At 40.2% G+C, this 23,197-nt stretch overlaps 2 protein-coding genes across 3 annotated transcripts; both read right to left on the bottom strand.

Moving 5' to 3' along the window:
• Positions 1–3,554: 3,554 nt before the first annotated feature.
• Positions 3,555–6,981, bottom strand: ppp1r3ca (protein phosphatase 1, regulatory subunit 3Ca). 2 transcript variants are annotated; one of them, XM_030786104.1, is made up of 2 exons: positions 6,894–6,981; positions 3,555–4,706 (listed from the first exon to the last, which is right to left on the bottom strand). In XM_030786104.1, the coding sequence occupies exons 1-2, from the start codon at positions 6,905–6,907 to the stop codon at positions 3,755–3,757; spliced, it is 966 nt and encodes a 321-aa protein (XP_030641964.1). In that variant the 5' UTR covers positions 6,908–6,981; the 3' UTR covers positions 3,555–3,754. The 2 variants fall into 2 exon arrangements, with proteins under 2 accessions (XP_030641964.1, XP_030641963.1); XM_030786103.1 differs by lacking the exon at positions 6,894–6,981 and adding an exon at positions 5,340–5,590.
• Positions 6,982–16,715: 9,734 nt separating this feature from the next.
• fgfbp3 (fibroblast growth factor binding protein 3) lies at positions 16,716–17,411 on the bottom strand. The gene has a single exon (XM_030787484.1). It carries the CDS (start codon positions 17,409–17,411, stop codon positions 16,716–16,718), a length of 696 nt encoding a protein of 231 aa, XP_030643344.1.
• Between the last annotated feature and the right edge of the window lie 5,786 nt (positions 17,412–23,197).

The raw sequence follows: 23,197 nt of genomic DNA, 5'->3' as shown, positions 1-23,197 counted from the left end.
GTTCTTTCCAATATGGAGTTTTTAAAGACCATAAAATGTGTGACTCTAGTGCATCTTCTATGTCTGGCTATGTGCACAAACTCCTATTGTCTGTGTAAAAGCAAAGCTCTGACATATGAATAGCCCTTTTGTCTGTTTCATACACTGTTGCTTCTTTCTCGTTGTTTTGACGGTGATGTTTTTCTATTTTCTGTGCAAAACTAGGCCATGTTGTGATGTCATATGGTCTCTTTTTGGTCTTTTATGTATGGTGTGATCTAAACAAAAACTTTCTTTATATGTGTCATTCATCCCAAATAAATAAAATGAACTGAAACCTATTATCTGTGTGACAGTGCTTTGTTTTTTTCTAGATTAAAAGTGTTAAAAAAAACCCTGAAATACAATTGTTTTCCTAAATTCAAGTTTAAAAAAAAGCATTTTAATGTTTGTGTGCTGATATTTCTTCAAGTGAAACAGAAGATTACTAGGCTCTTGACAAAGCAGTAACACCGTCAATAACTATTTTACACATGCAAAATTTATTTGGCAATTTGAAAATGTTCAAATCTTTTAAATAACGCATGTTCATTTATCCATAGAGAACCCTTTGGACAAAAACTGGATATGGATAGTGGATTGAATGGATATTTCTGTAAACTTTTCAGTGTTACACACATTAGAGTGATGCTTGCAAATTCTGCATCATAATTTTTTCCTCTATTTGGTTAATTCTGTTTTCCTTGGAAACTAGAGTTATAACAAAAACCAAGGAGCAAGAATCCAGCCCTAATATAGTAAAGATCCCAGGCGTTTCACTGTAGACAGCCTGCTGCTAAGAGTAGAGAGAAATACACTGTAAAACAGAGGCTGTTAATATCTAACTACCAAAGCTAAAAGTGCTAAATGATATGAAATATCTAATGAGGTCAAGGAATGAATCCCTCGCTGAGCACTCCTGAGCAGAATGACTGTTTTGTTACACAAATCTGCTCCGATGTTAGGAGGTGACCACGTCAAATCGTGTGTCCTGGACATGTTAGAAAACTATGTTTTATACATACATATTGGTGTTACTGATAAACAGCCTATTTTGTCAGTTCAAGACATAAGATTACTTTCAAAGTTTTAGCTCCACAGGCCTCTTTCCACACAATAAAGTGCCCTCCTCTCTCTTTCTCTCTAGCTCTTTTTCTTTCTCTCATGCTCCATTAAACTCTTCAACAAGAATGTCTGGTAATTGCACACAACAGCCTTGTTGTAGGATCAGTAGGATCACTGTTTTATGTGAGGTCCACAGTCAAGATGGCTTGCACAATCAAATGTATGTTTCTTGTTGTTAAAACCAACCCTGATGGATTTGTAAGCACACAAGTCAGCATTTGCAGTTTTACTTACCATATTGCTGAGACTCCCTGCTACTTCACATGCCTTAACTAATGTGTGCTGGATTCATAGTACATTGCTTTCTGAACTAAAACCATTCCACTCCTGTCCACAGACCATATATAAATGAAATAAAAGATTTGGTAGAAACGTCAACAACTATTGATCAGTAAATAAGCTATGAGAAAGTCTCAGTCACTCCAAACTGGGTATTTGAGATAAGTATGTGTGCTCCCTGGCAGTGCTCCACAACCCCACTCCTGAGGTCCCGGCGTATTTTGGTTAATACTTGGCACCCCTTTGGGATGTAGTTTAAGGTGCCAAGGGCTCAGTAATCAGTAAATAAGTTGAATCAGGTGCTGTAGTGCAGAGCTGGAACAAGCTGTGCCGTCCTGCGCGTCCTCAGGCGTGCAGTTCAGGACCACTCCTCTAATGAATGATGGGAGTTGTTGCTTTGGGGGTTGATATCAGTGGTTGCAAATGAAAGGGTTGGACTAGCCTTGTACCTCTGTCTCTGGGCAGAGAAGTTATTTTGCTGTTTCAACAGGAGTGTGATAGTGTGTGCGCCCTATGTACATACATACATATGCACAGTGTATGTGTGTGTTGCTTGCTGAGCGGAAACTAGAGCATAGAATCTTCTTGCATTCCTGGCATATCTCACTCAGGCAAATGTACTCTGTGCCAACATTTCACATCTCAACTAAAGTTTCTATTTCAAACAAGTATTTTCCAACCCTTGTTAGCTCCGTCTTTAGCAATGAGGCAGGAGAACGTGGTGACACATTTCAGTGTGTAGGTGAGAGGCAAAGATATTCTTAGTCCAATCGGAGAGGATGGTTTAGATATTATGGTGAAAGGTGGTTGGGGTGTTTGGTTACTTTAATATCTGGAGCAGATCCAGGTGCCTGTCTGATACTCATGAGGAGACTGCACATGACCCCCCTCTGCCCCTCAATGTATACACACACACGCACACACACACACACACTGACCGACTTATCAAACTCTTGGCACAGTCATCCCTCTATGTGTCTGTGAACTTTGCAATGCCCACACACAAACACACACAAATTAAACAGTGGCAGGAGACAAAGGTTTTTTCCACAAAATAAAAATTCATTTCTTCACATATACCAAACTACATATACACAGACGACCAGAGTTCACTGACTGAATACACACATATGACTGACTCAAATTTTCACAGCCAGGTCATACATATCAGTCGCACAGTCAAGCCCCCAACTTTCCCCCTCTATAAATTTCTTTTTGAAATATATATATATATGTATATACACACACACACATACACTTCCATTTCCTCAGCAGATTCCAAATGGTTAATCTAAGAAACGATTAGGGAGAGAAAATCCTATACAGGCATCCTTACATCTGGCTTATCACAGTAACCTGGACTGACACTTTTCACTACCTTAAATACATCTCTAGTCAACCGGTGTGTGTAGGTAGGAGAGAGGTGGGTTTGCATGTGCTTGTGATTATTAGAGGACAGAGCACAGAGCAAAAAGTGTGCATAGTTCAGAGGCACAAAGTTTGTTCAAACCATCCAATCTGAGTGATGTTAAGATGCAGAATATTACATTTTCCTGGGAAATATCAAAAGTAGTATTTAATCATTGAACTACTTTTAAATATTTTTCCAATACTTTCAGTTCTTATCGGCACTAAGAAAAGTTTAACCCTTCAATATGAAAGACCTTTTCCTGGTACCCATTCTACTAAGCATCACCTCTAAATTTTGGGGGATTTAAAACTTTAACCATTAAAAATGTGTTCACACATTCATCAGATATGGCTCTTTCTCACTCAGTGCAAGATTTGGATTAGCTCCAAGCAGTTTAGACTACAGCAGGACATTTAGTTTCAGCAAAACTAAAAAAAAAAAAAAGGACACACAAACTTTGCTGGATCGTTCGAAGGCACATAGAGTACTGAGAATACAGAGTATTCAGACAATTTTTTAGGACTGTGTAGGGTTTACCTATAATAACTGCCTTAAACTCAGTGGCTCACTGATGAAATGTCAGAAAACTGACATTGTCAATGGGCCAAAAAAGGTCTTTAAGTTTTACAATAAAACACGTAAGTGATATTCCCATCCTCTGAAAGAGAGAGGAAAAGTCAAAACTTATAAACTCAGAGATGTGTGACAAGTTTTCCTTCTGTTTTTGTCTTGTATTGGGCGAGAATAAAATCAGTGCTTGGTTTTTAGTTATTACTGTAGCATAAAATGTAGCTGTGTCTCAGGAGAGTAACTGCTGTTTCACATGGTGCAGTGTGAAAAATGAGCAGTAATTTTCAGCTGCTGTTGGATCCCAATTGCTGTTGGATTCACTCTTGAACGTTAATGGAGGCACTTCTTCAGTCACCAATAGGGAGCGGTATTCTTGGTGTGGCCCCAGCTCTGCCAACCAGGGAAGAGTCCACTTGAGGTACGAGGGCTTCCAAACTGATCAAACTCCATTTCTGACTTCCTCCCCTGCTTATTGGGCTGGTTACATTTCTTCCACTGTGTTGACGAGTTCCAGTCGTTGTCCTGATTCCATGGAGAGGGCACAAGCCCATAGTTTCTGTTGTCATTATTGTCCCAGAATGTCTGCCCTCCTGTCTTGTAACAGATGCAAAATTGAACCTTGTTTTGAGACGACACATAACTGGGTAATTCAATCACAAAAGAGAACGTGTCTGTATCTTGGCAGCCATAGACGTTATTCATGAAGGTACACTCAACATCCTGGTAGCTCTTCCATGTGTCAAAGGTTATCCGTACATGAACAGACTTCTCAAAGGCTAGGTTCCGGACCTTGATTGTACCGGTGAGGGATCGCTCTTGCAGGGTGCAGTTTTCCAAACACACGGAATTCTTCAGCAACCGGCTTCTGAAGTCCAGGTAATCTGCGGCGGGCTGCGGAAAATCAAGAACACGGCTCTGGACGGAGTTGATGCGTAACGTGGCTGTGGCACCCTCTAACTCTGTCAGGTCAAACTGCAGCTGGGAAACACTGGATTCATCATCACCCACTGAAAAGATGTGGACAGCTGTCAGAGACATGCCCTTGGAGTCGGCGAATGCGACCCTCTTCTTGGTTTTGCCCTTGGGTGTCTGCCAGCCCAGGCAGGGTGGTTCTAGAGGGGCTTTGGCACTGAGACAGGGCCTCAGAGGCTTGTAGCGAGTGTTGACCAGTTTTCGGCTTCGATAGTCTTCGTAAGAACTCAGGAAGCTACGCAGAGGAGGAGAATGGGCGATGTACAGCTGCATGGCCATATCGACAGGCATGACGGGACCCGGCATTTGGGAATTGATGATATGGAGAATGCTATAGAGACAAAATATGGAAGGGGGAGGACAACAGCTGTGTTATTTTTCAAGTCTTTGCCTCAATGTGCTGTTAGACCTCACCCTCTTATCTAGCACATTCGGCCATATTGAACAAGCAAAGATAAGTGATGACTCCATTTTTGTGTCGCACTTAGTGAATGCAAAATATCTTCGAGAGACATAACAAGAACAACGTTAAAGTTGTTTTATTTGTTTGTTTGTTCATTGGTTTTTCAACCGCGTGTCAGGCTACCCCGCAGTATTGCAGTTTTCTATTCTTTGAAGTTGTTATGATAAGCACGAATATTATGTGCTGTGTATCGGAGTCTACGCGTATGTGTGCGTAGCATAATGCGCAGATGGAGAAAACCTCACCGACCATCCAAAAACCGGTCATTTATGAATGTGAATAAATAGTACACTATAGGCTGCTGTAATGCAAAAATCTGTCTCATATTTACTCTTCCAGTATGGGGAGAGTCAACACAAAATGGATTGCTGTGGATTCTCACTTTACTCTACCTCTATACTATCAACCACTACAACACCTATCTTTGAATCTTGCGGTTCCCTGAATCTATTCCTTTCGATCACCGCCGAAATCAAGGTGTTACACTGGAAACTTTCTTACCTGGCAGAACTCATGGAAAAAGAAGTCGGTTTTAGCGGTAATTCTGCAGGTGCATAGGAAAAAAAGTCAGGCACTTTCAGTTGTCCTGAAGGTACACTGTGTATTCTGAGGTGTTCCAGAGTTCCCTCATAGAAGAACTTCTCTGAGTCTGCAGACACACCCCTCTCTCACTGCTCAGCAGTGCAGGCTTAGCAGCGCTCGCGGTAGCATTTTCAAGTGCCACATCTAACTCATTTGCATATTTCTCATGTGGGCATAAATTTAACCAATAGCAAAATCACCCACTGTGGCTTGGACCAATCAGATAACTGTCTGCTTGGCACATCGAGCTTTGGGAAAGTTTTCGTCTTCGGAGCGTTCATACCAACGTAGACCTCTACTGGTTGAAATCATACCACGTCGATTACTATGATTAGCAAGGCAAAATAATATTTAATGATAATAATAATAATAATAATAATAAGTTACATATCTCAGCAAAGTCAGATGTTGACCGTGACCAACAGGCTACTCGTTATGCGTGTATTGTGCTTCACGAATAGAGGTCATTCTGCAATGCAAGTGCCCATGGATATAATTTTATGATCAGATAGTGTTAAGTATTCAGATGTACTCTCAGTAGGCCTAGTCCAAGATTAAACTGCATTTTACATCAAAATGCATTTTGATTAAAATGCATTGTGCACCAAAATCCAATTCACTTCAGGGCATAGTCATGTTATGTTTGCTTGACTTCAGCATAAACCCCTCTGTTTGTGTTTGCACCAAGAATTTGGCCATGATCTCCAGTTAGATATTATCCGTACAGATCCCAACTGAAGTATTACAGCCAAAACACAGTATCTGTTCGCATTGAACTGGTGTACAGGTCCATAGAAACAGTTCAGTGGGATGGTCTGTGTGTTGATGTTTACTGTGGACATCAGCTCCAAAGTACAGGGTTATCTCTGTGTGATATTCTGGTCACGATATTGCGGCATGTTCTGACTTTTCAAACGTTCCTGCCTCTTACCATAAGGGATCAAATACGTTGGGAGGTCCTGTGTTTAAGGTTATACTCCTATACAAACAACATTAAAGCCTCTCTCTCTCTCTCTCTCTCTCTCTCTCTCACACACACACACACACACACACACACTTGCAAACAAACAAACTCATTAGGTCACACATTTGCTTTCTATGCTCCCTCTATCATTCAAAGAGTTTTCATAGTTAGAAAACCTTTGATATTTTGGGCTTATCAGTTGAGCTGATTTGTTGACCTGATCAACTGTCTAATTCAGGTAGTCAATGGGCTAGTTTCAGGCTCTTTTAGGCTTGAGAAAAAATTTCTTAACAATATTGTTTTTAAAGCGCATATGAAGAAAATCTTCAAAATTTGGACTGGAAATCTCTAACATTCTGAATTATTTATAACTCTCACAAAGTGAAAGCTGTTTTATCCCTGACTATTTTCATTTCAATTTTATAAAAACATGAACTTTTGTAGTCTGTTAGCAATTCTGTCTCTTTTAGTTACCTTTCAAAGAGGGAGGTAAAGGAAAAGATTCTCACCCAGAGTGCTGCATCTGACCTTATACTATGTAGTTAGAATTGTAGAATAGACCATTATAGAATGTTTTATAGCTTTGTGTGTTGTCTCTCTGTGTGAAGTGGGCAAAGCGTTTGGCGACCGGTACAGCTGAGTTGTTGATTTTGTTTAAGGGGGGTGGGCACATTGAGGTTTGAGGAACGTGAGAGTTCATTGGCCCATAGGTCCATGTTTATGGTTTGCAAGAATTCTGCACATGCAAATGCAAATTTTGCAATTTCACTAAAAAAAAGACACTAACTATGACACCACTACAGCACTGGAACTCTGCAACTCTCTTTACCTCTCCCTCTGTCTCTCTCTCTCTCTCTCTCACACACACACACACACACACACACACACACAAACACACACACACAATTTCAGATATTTGAGATGGCTGAAAAAGGTACATCTCAGTCACTGTGATTTCTGTTCTGTGTTATATGTCTGATCCGTTATATGTCACATGTCTGGACTGATATACTTTATATTTCTTGTATCTCTCTTCTGTTTGCTTACAGCTGCACAAAGTCCCTCAGTACTTGATCTGATTATGTGTCATTGGTTGAAATAATCTCAATAGTGAAAGAATCAGATTTGAGTACCTTAGTAATTACAACACCACTGTGCTCTTTATGCAATTAGCTGCGTATATACACCTTAGTGAAAACCTATTGTGGTTTTATGGTAAATATTGAAGATGAACCAACATGTTGTCAAATAGCAGGCTAAACAGTTTTCAGAAGATTGCAGGTGAAATGTTCTATCTCAGATGCCCTGAGATGTTTTTATCTTGTTTTTTTCTTATTCTCTTTTATGACAATGAATTTACTTTATATTTGCTTAGAAAAAATGACTTGAGTGGTACAAACTTGCATTTGTCCTGAGCCTTCTTGGTTTTCCAGTTTAATTTAATTTAATAAAATTGAGACAAATCATGAGTGCCAACAGTGTAAGTTTCTCAGCCGATTTTCTTCTCGTAACCATCCTGTCTGTGATTTTTTAGAACAGGCTATGGTATAAATTTCATAGCATGCAGGCCCTGAAGAACATGTGTGACCAGAATGACACAAGGTTTGGCTGTATTTTAAACCTATCATCCATATCACAATACATTTCCTCTCTTCACAGATATTTCTATGAAGAGTGTCATATGAACTTCATGTGTCTGCAGTTGTGTTTCTTCAAACTTGTAGCAACAGCCGTCAGGGAAGAATAACCTGAACTGAACTGACATGAATTAAATTGAATTGAATTCAGTGGAACTGAACTAAATTCAACTGAATTCAGTTGAACTGAATTTAATGGAGCTGAATATGCAGTGCATTGCAATGAAAATGTCAACTATTCTGCTGTACAATCTGCCCTCATATTCATGCAAAGATAACAGTTTGACACAGTCAATGACTCAGAACATCTTGTCTGTTTCAGACTGTGTCCAGCATACATTGCAAAAACTGTGAAGAAATTTGCTCAGTTGTGACATGGTGGGATTTTTTTTTCAATCTGAGTGTTGGCATGGTGACAGCCACACATTGACATTGCCCTTGTAAATGATCAGTGCACAGGTGGTCAGGAGATGACAGTGTGTGCTGACTGGCTGAGAGGGGTCATGTGACCAGCACCTCTGTCGACAGCTCTGATACATAATTGAGCCAAGTCGTTCCCTGGTGACGAATGCTGATGCCAGCTGCCAGTAATCTGTCTGAACTTCTTGAACATTTGCTTGAAATTACAACCATTTTATCTCTCCTGTTGCAATAACCTTATATTGGTTTCTTCTCATATCTAACATCATTAACCCTACATTTTTACTTATTTATTTGGTTATGAAAACACTGATAAGTAGTTGTTTTATAAGCATATCATGTGTACAAAATTAAGATGGATGGTATATTAATGTCCATTCTGATTCATTAAATTATTCATATTGTGCATTTAAATATTTGACCTAAATGGGGTTTGAATAATTTTGAGAATATATTGTTACTGGTTTAACCACATAACCAAAGTAGAAGTACTTTGAGGTCAAGGTCACTGACAGGAGTACTAATCCTAGCATGCATCCTTGTCTTTGGGGTGGGAGACACTGGAGAAGACCCACAAAAACATGGGGAGAACATGCACACACAGAAAGGACCTGCGACTGTCAGGGTTGAAACCCAGGACCTTGTTGCTATGTGGCAACAGTGCTGGCCACTGACCCATTGTGAAGCCTTTCTATTCAGGACTTCTGTCTAAAGAAAGAAAGACAGAAAGAATGAACATAGCGCTCACAAATGTAATTCATTTAATCACTCCATAACATGGTAGTGGCTCCCATTATTGGTGTGATTTTAATAATGGGTGCGATTCAGTGATGATTTTTCACAAGGAATGGCATGTTTCCACAGTGGATGGGAAAGGACACAGGACACATATACTGTTGAAGAGCTGAGGGGTAGAGGGATAAAATAATATCCCCTTTTAACTCTGTAGCTCTAAGTAACTCTATAGTGTATGTGTGTGTGTGTGTGTGAGAGAGAGAGAGAGAGTGAGAGAGAGAGAGAGAAAGAGAGAGAGAGAGAGAGAGAGAGAGAGAGGATAAATCTTAAATATTGCTTTTGCAGTTTGTTTTGCCTTGACTTTATGGAATTAGTGTGGTGACACAGGCTTAGGGTCTCAGAATACATCCACCATTCAAATGCCACATGGCTGGCACAGTGCCTCCTGGCAGGAGCAAATGGTATTACAAGAGTAACCTTGAAACGCTCCCAGGTCACCCGAGGACTGTTTTAGTACAGGTAAACAGACAGTGAAAGCAGATAGGATATTACTAGACCAAATCAATCAGTCAGTTGGTCAATCACAAACAGAACAACCCACCAAATCACAATTATTAATAAATGGGTTTGCTGAACTATCAACTGTTACATTGCCATATTTTTATGAGCTGAGATTAGCAAGATTGTTTTATCCCTATTATCTAGTGACCTTCCACCCCTCTCTCTCTCTTTTTGATGTCTCTCTCTCTCTCTCTCTCTCTCTCTCTCTCTGTCTGTCTGTCTGTCTGTCTGTCTGTCTATCTATCTATCTATCTATCTATCTATCTATCTATCTATCTGTCTGTCTGTCTGTCTATCTCTCACGTTGTCTCTGTGTTCTGTGTTCAAGATAATATGTTGTCTGTAATGTTTGTCATCCTGTCGTCTGTGTAAGTGCTACAGAGATTTTTTGCAAAAACAGCCTTTGGAACAATTGAAAGTATCATTTAGACTATTACAATCTTTCATTATTTAACATGTTTATTTTTTTTTTATCACAAAGGACTCTGAGTTAGGTCATGCAATAAAGAGTGAATGAATGTTATTATACTCTTAGATTGAATACCATAGAATATTGTCACAAGAATACAAAGTCAGCACATATACAAGGACTCTGAAGAAGCAGATCTGAATCTTTCCTTTTAGATTGGATCCTGAGCTCTGAGGCTCAGCCTTAAAGAAGAGATGGTGCAGTCTGAAAGGCTTTAGACTCCCTCTTTATTCTAACTCCCTTTCATTTCATCTCTCTTTCTCTGTCCCTGTCCCTCATTAAAGGAGAGGTCAGAAGAAGAGGTATGACTTGAAATAACCCCTTATGTCCCTAATGCAACCTCCAATGAACTACAGCATGTTTATTCAGAGAACAAACACACACACATACACACACAAACACATGCATGCGCACACACATGTGCGCACACACACACACACACACACATACACCAGTGTAATGAGTCAGACTCTTCAAGGTCAGACCAGACAGCGTGTGTCGTGGCTGTGAGCTGTGGTCTGTTTGAATTATGATAGGTTCCAGAAAGTACTGCATAAAAAATATGTCCAACTTAATACATTCAATTAATAATTAAAAAAACTAATCTACATTAATTTTACATCATTTGTCATCTCACTTACCTTTTTTCTGTTTGTAAGATGTAAAATGTGACAGAGAGAAGGTGCAACCTTTACTGAGTTCAGTGAGTTCTTGCTGCCATCTTGTGGTGTTTAGTAGAAACAATGTTGTAATCGCTTATTGTCTCCAGCGAGGATCGCTGTTGCCATGCATTTTAATTTTAGGCAGACTACGCATATTTGCAGTCATGGTTGCATCAGGACTGAACTGGTTTAAACATACAGCAGGATAGACTGGAGATCTATAGTCATTTTGAACATGAGGATTTATCTGTTCAAGTGAGACATCACCGTATCAAAGCTTCCTTTTGTGGCTGAAAGTCTAAGAGGACTGAATGACTAAGCATACAATGCACAATGTATCACAATGTTCTCTTTGAATTAGGACAAGAGGACAGTAAGAAGAAAGAACTGACCATTCAAACAGTGGTTCAGGCCTAGCAAGGCTAGGTAAATAACAAAGTAAAAGTATTTTGTGGCTACACATAAGTAGCCTGATATATTGGTGGATTTGTTCTTTGACTGAGCATCAACAACATGAGCAGCTTTCATACTACATGCATGAAGAAATGATAAACTTTGTACTCCAATACATTTCTGTTGAAATGTTTTAGACTCAGTCATTGGCCACTGTTTTTGTGTGTTTGTTTGTTTGTTTGTCTGAAGTGGTAATCGACTGAACATGCACGGTGTGTATTAAGCATCATGGTGTTAGGACCAAACTAATGGGAAATTGCATAGACAGGTGCACAATAACGACTATCTGGGTGACTAATTCAGAGGCCCAACTACAGTGCGTGCTCTGGCATGTGCTCTTCATAGACGGTGTGTGTGCATCGGCTGGCGAATGTCAAAGTGGTGTAGCTATTGTTAGATTGCTACAAGTCAATCTACTAGGAAAATTTTTATGAAGGGAGATTTTGAAAAGATAAGCAGGGGATGTGTAAAATATGCTGAGATAGCTCGAGGGTAGTGATTGTAATTTGTTGCTCTTTACATTCAGACGTCATCTCTCCTTCTCACGTTGCAGTCAGGTGCACTACAGTTTGGTTGGTTTCATCCTTTAATGGTATGTTAAGTTGTAGAGTACAAAAACTCAAATAGTCGTGTTTTATTAATCCCAGTAGGTCAGCGTTTTCATCTTGTACATTTGAAAACGTATGTATAATTGGTTGCGTTATTGGTCTAGCACGGGGATGCAAAGGTCCAGTCCACACTGTCGCCTCATAAATATGTATGTGGCCCTCATAAACAGACGGGTGTAGTCTTTGGCCAATCACAGAAAGAGAGTTGCCTGGGCACACAAAAAAACAGAAGGAGAGCTGTCCACACACACACACACACACACACATGCGTGCGTGTGCGCCAAATAAACACTCAAAGACAAGAATTGTGTTCTTATGGTTTAACATGAAAGAAAAGATTTAACACTTGCCAATAAACTGAAATCGTCAGGTCTTTGGTAGAACAAATCCACCATGGATGGCATGATGTCAATACAGAAGAGCTTGTTGTCATCAGCGATTAGGAGCAACTGAACCTCAAAAAGTTAAAAAAAAAAAAAAAAAAAAAACCCACAAAACATGGCTTTTGGTCTTTGTCATCCCCTCCCATTAACTTGCTCTGCAGGAGTGGAAATTTGCACGCATAGAATTGTATCACAGCCAGGAGTGTGACACTTTAATGAGTGTGAGGGTCATTTGTCCCTGGATTTTGTGGTTTCACACAGCAGGGGTGCCGTTGCTCTACTTCAGTACAGAAAAAATGTTTACTTGTCTATTTACTTAGTTTTCTGTTTTCACTAATTGGACCTCACAAGGTGTTGTAATAGGAGGGCAAGGAGAGACAGTGAGAGAGAGAGAGAGAGAGAGAGAGAGAGAGAGAGAGAGAGAGAATGATTTGTAGAAGAAGGAGCTGTAGAATTGTCCAGGAAAATTTCAGCCTCTCCAGTTTTGTTCAAGCCTGTTCCAATATTGGAAGCTTCTTCCAGTAGCATCAGTGGGGGTCCTGTCTTTTTTTTTTTTCCATGCACTGGGGGAATTTTTCGGATGGGGTGCATTGTATGTGTCTTTGACCCTCGCGTCTTTGCTGAGCTCCAATGCAGGCTGGAAAGGGGGGCCTTCAAAAGGGAGACCTGGCTAGATGCCTGCCTCAAATGCATGATACTATGATACTCCTATAGGCCATGTGAATAGCATCCTATGAGTTTTTATGTGGTTGTGTTGCTGATGGAATTACAAATGTGTGCATATGATTTGTGTGCGAATGTGAGTGTGTGGGGGGGAATGTGTGTGCAAAAGTGAATGTGTGTATATCTGTATTTAATTACGTTGTTTGGACAGAATTCCATGTGTACAAAGTGTTCAGGCTGAATTCTAAGACTTACGTAACTCATTTAAATTCCATGTTCAGTGTCAGTCTCCACCAGATAAAGTTTTGTGTTCTATCAAGAATACAGGACACATTCCCCTCTGTCCACAGTATCCAAGTGCACAAGAAAACACTCCAACCTCTGCTACCTTTCAGTCACAGTGTAGCAGCACATTCAGACAAAGCCAAACTGTGATTCATACACAAGAAATTTATTGAGGAATGCAAACTATCACTGTGAAAATTCTCTCATTTATTAATATTCAAAAGAGGTGAGAGTGAAGGGATTCACATATGAAATACTGTCTCTCTTAAGCGGGTTATTCAGGGTATTCTGTCGAGTTGTGCTATCTATCGATATGTGCTACCTAGAGCACAACCTTGAATTATGATTAGGGTGGGAGGCGAGGTTAGACTCTGCTATCGATTCGCGCTATGGTCGCATTTCTCGACAAAGTAGCACAACTCGTCAGAACATCGTCTAAACTTGCGAAATTGAGATGGCGGATCTCCAACTTTATGCAAATGAGAACTACGTGAGAACCGATCAGTGACGAAAGCACGGATTTTAAAGACTGCCCAGCTACTTATATTCATTCGAGGGATCAACGACAATTAAGAAGATGGAGGGTAACGCAAAATTGATACTGCATTTAAGTGGATTGTTTTAGGAAAGTAAATCTTTTTATTGTAACCTCAGAGTACACCAGATTGACATAAAGCCATAAGAAATGTCAGGCCTTCAAGTAAGCTGGCAAACAGGCTACTATAAAGTAATCTATCATGTAAATCAAATTCATATCATTTAACATAACAGCACTATGCGTTTCATGTTTCATTTCAGTCGTCCAGTGTGTGGCCCTATGCTTATTCTATGAAAGTAAATGTTGAAAAAAAAATGTTGCCCATCCCTGGTTCATGGTGTGCAAGAAGAAAAATTGTATGATTGTTCATCAGTTTAATGGCATTTTCCATTTAATGGCTTTGCACAATATGGGACCTTTAATAAACAATGGTTTTGTAAATTGTATTTGATGTCATACATTCTTTCATCGCGCCTTTTTCAGCTTCTATAAATCAAGACCTTCCTCATAATGTCTGAAAACTAAAACTAAACACTAAAACTAATTAAAAACTAAACTAAAACTAAAACTAGTCAGTTCCTCAAAATAAAAATAAAACTACTTATGCACTCGTAAAACTAACTAAAACTTAACTGAAATCAAAAACAAAACTGAAAGACTAAATGAAAATAAAAACTAAGAAAGAAAAGAAGCAAACAGAGTGTGTGTTTACATTTACATTTGGCAGGAATTCATATATTGTCCATATATTGCATAAGATGTGTTCAGGAGCATACTTTCTTTTGGCGCTATGAAATCAGGATCGTCATAAGACACATATCTAAAATTATTTTAACACACTGTGCGTTTTTACTTATTTGTTATTTTGTTTTTATGTAGCAGTTTAAAAAAGAATGCAAAAGATTCTTATCAAGAATCCTTATTTAGTTTTGGTTCTAAATCACGACTCCACACAAATATGAGAAAAAGTTCTTTGATAAGTGGAGGAGGATTGTGATTTCATCAACAGTTTTCTCTGAAGAGATGTCTATCTCTCGGTCTTAGGGACAATTGTTGAGATATTAGCAGGACAAGGCCAAAGAATTCAAAATCTTTCACTTTGTAATGCTTCATGCAATATAGCTCTCCACACCAAACAACATCTTCAGATATATACTGTGGAAACACACATATGTGTAGTCATGCACACGCACACACACACACATTCACACCAAAGACAAGAAAGCAACCCACTTTTTTCCCTGTTACATTAATCTTTTTTTTCCTTTTACCGTGTCTGTCAACAAGCGCCGCGTGTATGACAAAATCAGCAAGAACGACAACAGTGAGCCACAAACAAAAAGAGGTATTGGCTGAGCTATTTTTTGTGAGAGAGCTTAGCAAAAAAGCTTAGCTCTCCCCCCATGGCTGGACAAAAGGACGATTGGCCCCCCCGATTACTGATTAGACTCAGAGTACAATGGTGCGTAGTGTTGTGAGAGAGGTCTGAGTAAAAAGCCTCCTGCCATTTGTTATCATAGCGACACGCTACACAATAACCTAACACAGAGATACAGTAGAGCACAAACAAACCACAGCAAGCGAAACTGTCTTACTATTCTATGAACAATAGCAACACTCACAGACTGGCTTAGCATCACCAGTATAACGTTGAAAATGCCAATCACTTTTTTTTTCCAGTGGTGCCTCTAAGTACTGACTTTTCTTATTTTAAGACTGAGTGGTTATTATATTCGACTTAACCAAGCACATTTTGTATGGATTGTCTGGGGGGAAAAAAGCGTGTTACTAGCAGATAATGAGGATGTGAGGATTGGTCTCTTTTCACTGGGTAAATTGTTAGAGAAGGTAGTCCTTGGATGTCAGACTTTGTTGATTCCAGCCGCTCAATATTCATTTCACTGCGTGTGTAACTGTGTGTGTGCGCGTGCGTGTGTGTGTCTTGTGACTGGGTCAGGTTGTCAGAAGAGGACCAGAACATGAGTTTTTCTGTCAATAAAATGCCCATCCCCAAATGAAAAGATACTTTTTTCAATAGACACTTCTATTGAAGTAATCAGAAAAGCAACGAAAAAAAACCCTACAAGCTATCTCAATGGACCTCCTACATGCGTAAAACACACACAAAATGAGGTCTCCCTCACAGTGTGAAAAGTACACAAATACACAGACACACACATACACATACAATGGATATGTCCTATGTTGTGTCTCCTCAGAGGGCTACATGTTGAATCAATCTTTGATTGATTAAAAAATCTCATTCAGGGATAGAGCAATCATATTTCTGTGTTTTCCTCAGAGGAAAAGCCTATCAGATAATATTGATTTCAACAGTATCAGATCCAGTAGCATCAGCAGTAGGCTCAAAATCACTGTGGGTGGTGTACTCATGATGAGCTGCCATAGAGAGCAATTTCTTAAAATGAGTTTGATCCATTATATAGCATTGGAACCCTACACACTACGTATATGATTGTAAATGTAGTTTATGTATGATGAGTCTTTTTCCATAAAAAATAACAAGAACTCCTTTAACGTGGTCTAATCATTTATTCACATGTATGATGTATATAAGTCCTTTACAAGCAAAATAGGTCAGAAATTAATTGTGACAATAATTCAATGTCTGTAAACAGGTCATGCTAATTATATGTTTTTAAAAACTTAGTTTTATCACAAAATGTTATCCATAACAATTTGTTACCTCCATCCTAATATTCTCTCATTTTGCAAACTTCAAAATGTTTTTCCTCTTTTCCAGAAAGTATGGGCCAGAAGATTCTGATATTAGCTTAATTTGAATTCTCTATTCCTCTTCCACATCTCTCCCTCTCTCTCTCTCTCTCTCTCTCTCTCTCTCTCTCTCTCTCTCTAATACCTACATATAATCATTTTTAACCTGTCTCTTAAATGCTTAACCATCAAAGAACCTTACAAAAAAGCGACAGATGGAGTGCCATCCCTCCCCACAGTAGTTTTCTGCTGGCTCCATGTCTGAAAACCCATCATTCACCTCTCCATCTCTCGCCTCAGGCACAGGCGCCGTCTCCTTGCCCTCCTTTTTCGCTTCTTCCATCTCTTTATCGTTCATTGTTGGAGCTGCTGTTTCTTTCTTCTTCTTCTCCTCTTTCATTCTCTCACTGAGGCCAGTTGTTGTTTCCTCCCCAGTCCTCTCAGTTAGCTTCATATGAGACTCAGCTGGTGCTTTCTTACACAGACGTGTCTTCAGCACTCTCTCTCCCTCGCAAGCGTTCCCTCGCTTTTTCAGCTTTCCCACCACTTGTTTCCAATACTGGGATGATTTGGAGTTGTAGGCAGAGCACTGCTCCGGCTTGCCAGCGAATCGGCACTCGTAGGTCTGCCCAAGTCCCTCCCCGGCAGTGGAGCAGCTCACCTGTAGAATCACGTTAGCCCCGCCCTCCAGTGTCTCCCAGGTGCAGCGGTGACCCTCTTTGGTGGTCAGTTCACCTGATCCCAGAGACGTTCCGGCCGGAGAGTCGTCATCCCCTTTCTGCTTGGACTTCTTTTTTGCCTGAGCCTCCTGAGGGGACAGGAGGATGAAGAAGAGAAAGAGAGGAAAAATGAAGAGTGTGGTACGGAGAGGCCACATAGCCGTGAGGGATGAGTGCGGAAGACTTTGATATCCTTTCTTCAGGGGTAGCCAGGCAACACAGGAGAAAGGCAGACACAGGTGCAGAGATTGAGAGAGAGAGAGAGAGAGAGAGAGAGAGACATCTGATTAAGGTGAAACATGTCTTAATGAAGCATTATATAAGCAGCCATAAGTGTAAACAGCGTGAATAATTGCAATGACTTGAGCAAAGCAAGGCTCCACATTTGAATTTCACAGTAATACAATATCAATTCCCAAGCTCTGGAACAAAATGAAATTATTGCTGTTTAATATCACATTTCACTTCAACTGGATTAATACTTTCTCGTGGTACGAGAAGAGAAAGAAGAAACTTAGAGAATAAAAGAAAATGCGTAACTGTAAAAACTTGGCTTCAAGCACAACAACAATAAGCCAAAACATCATACAAATGTGATGTTAAAACTGGTTTAATTGGTTTGTTTTTATTCCCGTTTTTCCTGCGTGTTTGACTTACCGTGAGCAGATCTGAGCATGTGCCTTCAGGACTGTGAGAACGAGGGATTTGCTAGACGAGGATAAGAGAATGGGGCAGAGAGAGAAATGGAGGGGAGGGTAGGAAAATAAAGGATGGCTGAAATGGTAGTATAAAGCAGACAGGGGGGAGGTGGGGAGAGGGAAGGGGACCTTTTTGGGGGCATCAATGGGGGGTTTGCCCAGACCTCTAAAAGCAGGGCTCCTCCCTCGAACCCAAAAACAAATGGATGCCCCCTTTCTCCTTTCTCCTTCACCCGATCCCTCCCACCGCTTTGAGAGCTTCTCAAGAAAGTGTGCACTCCAATCAGTGGGTATGAAAGTGAAACCATTAAAGCTGGAACCTTAAATAGCATTAGAGAAAGGAGAGGGATTATATATTTGGATTGGCCATCTTTATGTTGTGCTGTGCCGCATAGCTCAGATGTCTGAAATAAATTATGTGTCATCTTAGTCTTCTTAGGGTGCACTTTGGGCTATGTCTGAATGGAGTGTGTGTGTGTGTGTGTGTGTGGGTGGGTGTATGCGTGTGTGTGTGCGCATGTGTGTGCGTGTGTTTGTGTGTGTGTGTGCGTGTGCATGTATGTGAAGGAGAGAAAAAGAGAGAGAAAAAAAAGGAGAAAGAGAGAGATTTGTTAAGGCATTCCTCATGCATAGCTAAACCATAGTAACTTTAGTTAGAAAATGTCACTGCTCTAGATTTGGCACTTGTGGAGGAGTGGGGCTTAATCTTTTCTTTGTGTTTGTATGTGTGTGACAGAGAGAGAGAGAGAGAGAGTGTGTGTGTGTGTGTGTGTGTGTGTGTGTGTGTGTGTGTATGACTTGTTCTTGGTTTATTGCCAGAGTAAATGGCAATGCATGGCAGACTCTGTGCATTTAGTTTCTTGTGTCTGCCATGTCTGTTGTCTCAGTTGTCAGCTGTGTGTGTGTGTGTGTCTGTGTGTGTATCTAAAAACTCTAAACTCAAAATTAAACATGAATCCCTTTGAGTGTTTGTCTTGGACAACTCACAAAGCTTGTTCTTGACTCTGTAGGATATTTTCACCAGCGAATGTTTTGCACATAGACCAGCTCTGAGGCTATCATCAGAAATATTAATCCCTGGTATCCTCCTTCAAACACTTACAGTGGGGAAAAGTGATTTACCCTTTTGGGAAGATTGGGACTACTTAACATCATGGTCTCATTCTCTTCTATTCAGAGTCTCTCCCTCCATTTTCCTCCACAGTTCTTTGCCATGCAGGATTCCAAACCAAGAGTATATCCTATAGATCCTATCCATGAGTCACATCGCAATTACATGGATTTAAGGTGGGTGTCTCTAATACAGGAATATTATTCCTTGTCACTAAGCAGTGTGTTCAAGGTCAGTTCATACAGAAATCCCATCCGTAGCATGCTCAAAGAAGTCAGCAGACGTGTTCCAATCTTCAGCTGCATTTCTCAGTAACAATGGCATCAGACCCCTGCTAATCGTTTTATTTGAAAGTTTATGATCCAAAAGATTTTATTGATCTCAGCACTGTTTTCTTCACAATCAATCACAGAAAAATTTAAATATTTTATTTAAAAAAATGATACATTTTGAATTACCTGCTCTTAAAGCTCTCAGTGGTATCAAATGTGCCAGTGTTTCCAGGATTTGAGTATTGTAAAGCACTGAAAAAGGCATCTTCATAAAGATTTGGTTCTTCAGATCAAATGAAAGGAATCAAATGCAATCACAAAGCTTTGGGAACAGTCCCTCACCCTCCTGAGTTTAAACTGGCACAATCATGCCGTCATTTTTGGATTGATATTTTTTACATTAGCTTTTTGAGGAACTGTCTGACCACCGAGTTTTAGACATTATAAAAATGATTTGCTTGATGCCTTTAATTTTACTCTTCTCGCTGTATCAGACAATGTGCCACTGTACTCTTCAGAAGTTTGATTAGTAGTGTAGGGCTGGACATTTGCCTTGCAGACCTAGTGGTGCCACCACAAGAAAATGACATAAAAGCTGAAATGAGACAGTTGACCACCATCAGACAGGGCTAACGGAACACATTCCCAATGTACAGAACAAGCAAGTTGGAAACAGAAGGGAAATATCTCCCCCTGGTGGTGGTGGTGGTTTTGATTTGTGTGTGTGTATGTGTGTGTGTGTGTGCGCGTGCGCGTCTGAGAGAGAGAGAGAGTGAACTGATTTTGCATGTCTGAATGAATATTCTTGTAGTTTAGAGCTTTTGAACTGTTGACAAATATTACTATTTCCTAATCAATCTAACACAAATTGGCCATGCACTTGAGGTGGCACCATACAAAGTAGAAGTTAGGATCACTCTGAAATATCAGTTTTAAAATTGTGATCTAGGCCCTTGAAAACCAGACTAGATTTGAGAGGTGCTCCTCTTCTTTAAACTACAAAGAAACTGTTTTGTCTATTTCTCTTTCTCATCTTATTCCTCTCTTTGATGACAAAGAAATGTTTCCATCATTGCCCTTTTGCTGTCAAGAATTTGAAAGATTTTGTTTTCTCCTTTCCATCAGGAATGATATCACCTCTCAAAGTACATACTCATCTTCGCCCGTTCTGCACCGATGACACTACAGAAGTCCTTCACCAGGCGGGGGGCCTGCGAGAGAAGATTTCTCTGCTCATCTACTGAGATTTTCTGCAATCAACGCGCACTGTATGCTGTCCAGTGCTGTTTGACAATGATTACCGAGCGCCCGAGATGAGCCCTGGAGCGACCCAGCCGGCTCTTAATGACGGGGGTGAATCTAATTGAGAATCAGATGGAAACGAAGGCGCACATGGGAGGGGCGGACAAAATAAAAAAAAAAAGTCCACGGCTGAGTTGCATTGTAAATGAACAAAGACAGTCCCTAAAAGGAATACTGTCACCATAACGACGTGACATGATACCATAACCTCATTAGATTTTAGCTTGGAGTGACAGTGACTTAAGGAGGTGTGGCCTCTACTGACACCAATTTAAAACTGGAGGTTACTGGCTAATAATGTGTGGTAATATCAGAGACACGTTTTACCACAGAAACTAAAGTTAAGGAGTTGAGTAACTTTACATGGATAATTTGTGCATAAAGAGGAGAATTTAGCTCATAGATAATTGACTGGTACAAACAATAGCACTGCAATGGCATCATGGACTTGCATAGACCAAACAGTTTTTCCAACCGAGTGGACACTTAAGCTAAACTAAAGAGATCTTTCTGTGTCATGCAGGAGAAAATATCTTTGATTCACCACTACGAAAAACACATCTGCATACCCTTTCCCTTTCCTCTTCGCTCAGGTAATCAGAGTCACACTGGGCTGGACACTGACTTCTGATGGCCTCCGCATTATGTGGTGTCGATCTCTAACGTTTTTTTTTGTCGTTGTTGTTAAACTGGGTAAGTTGTCGAGCAAATTAGTGATAGAACAGGGTGGCGGTGCAGTGGTCAAGATCAGTACCGTAACAAGCTCTGAGTCCTCAAATAGCAGCGAGCGACAGAGCTAACAGAGATAATTATGTGTGTCCAGTCCTTTTTGTAATGCCAGCCAATCAGTTTCTGAGATGATTACTGCTGCGTTGCTGGAATCTGAGTACTCACAAAACCTATACAATCATCCTGCTGATGCATGCTTTGGCACACGTCTCTGAGAGAACACTGTTGATGCATGCTTTAGTACATGTCTCTGAGAGAACACTGTTGATGCATGCTTTAGCACATGTCTCTGAGAGAACACTGTTGATGCATGCTTTAGTACATGTCTCTGAGAGAACACTGTTGATGCATGCTTTAGCACACGTCTCTGAGAGAACACTGTTGATGCATGCTTTAGTACATGTCTCTGAGAGAACACTGTTGATGCATGCTTTAGCACATGTCTCTGAGAGAACACTGTTGATGCATGCTTTAGTACATGTCTCTGAGAGAACACTGTTGATGCATGCTTTAGCACACGTCTCTGAGAGAACACTGTTGATGCATGCTTTAGTACACGTCTCTGAGAGAACACTGTTGATGCATGCTTTAGTACATGTCTCTGAGAGAACACTGTTGATGCATGCTTTAGCACACATCTCTGAGAGAACACTGTTGATGCATGCTTTAGCACACGTCTCTGAGAGAACACTGTTGATGCATGCTTTAGTACATGTCTCTGAGAGAACACTGTTGATGCATGCTTTAGTACATGTCTCTGAGAGAACACTGTTGATGCATGCTTTAGTACACGTCTCTGAGAGAACACTGTGGCCTGCTAGTAGGAGCTTTTCCAAGACTTCTTAATGCAGCATGGAAAAAAGTATAGAACGTGGCATGTTCTCTTTCTCATTCAATTTTCAACAAAGATAAAGAATGTGTCACCTGAAACAGAACTATATTAACAGAGTAGAGTTCGGGAAGTGCATCTTTTTTGTGCATAATTTTTTAAGAAGTAAGGACAAGGTCAAGGACATCATCAGTGAATTTCTGAACACAGTAGAGTATTTTGTAAATTTTTGCAGTTCGAAGAATTATCTTTTGTAACTCTCCCTGTTTATATTTGTATCACACTCATAAATGCAAACCCTTTTCCAAAATGCCCTCTGGTACTCAATACCAAATATGGCATTTGGTCTCGCTCGAGACCAGCTGTCTTTCTCTTCTTCTTCTCTTTTTGCTTTCATAATTGTCGCCAACGCACAGGTACAGTGCTGCGTTGTGCAAGGGTTATTCCTCCTGCAGAGCAAAATCATTTGATTAAGCCAACTAGTTAGGAGAAGTGGGTAAGAACATTCACAGCTTGCAGCACCAAACTGGCCTGGTTATGGGGGTAATCGAAAAGGCTTAACTTTAAAAAGCTTAACGCTACAGTCCATGACTGCACTTGAGAAATACTGGAGAGTCGAGCATTCCTCATCCTGGACTTGCTCGATGGGACCTTAGAAGAAATCCCCGAGCACTAAGCTTTGATTCTCCCAAAGATCAAGTTTTCCTAAAGAATAATTTAATCTTTAATTTTTTTTTAATTTAGTTCGTTGTTGTTTATATGTTTGGGATGAAGAACGCTCTCTCTTCTCCTGTATTTCTCATGTGCAGTCTGGGACCTCTGCAGGGCTGTGGAGGGCAATGGGGGGCACAGGTTGTTTTAGGAATATGCACATACCCGTCGGCTCTGAGGTTAAGCGTTCATAAACCATGTTAGACTGCGAGAACTGAATTCTTCTGAAAAACTGTATGGAGTGCTACTTAAGCTTGATTTTCGATGAGGTTTAGGTCAACTGAAGTATTTT

Source organism: Chanos chanos, chromosome 10 (assembly GCF_902362185.1).
Source record: "Chanos chanos chromosome 10, fChaCha1.1, whole genome shotgun sequence".
Classification (NCBI taxonomy): Eukaryota; Metazoa; Chordata; class Actinopteri; order Gonorynchiformes; family Chanidae; genus Chanos; species Chanos chanos.
The sequence above is the reverse complement of the archived record's forward strand: the minus strand, read 5'-3'. Positions and strand labels throughout refer to the sequence as shown.

Bases quoted from the DNA above. Each gene is read 5' to 3' on its own strand.
- fgfbp3 (XM_030787484.1), bottom strand. From the start codon at position 17,411: ATGTGGCCTCTCCGTACCACACTCTTCATTTTTCCTCTCTTTCTCTTC.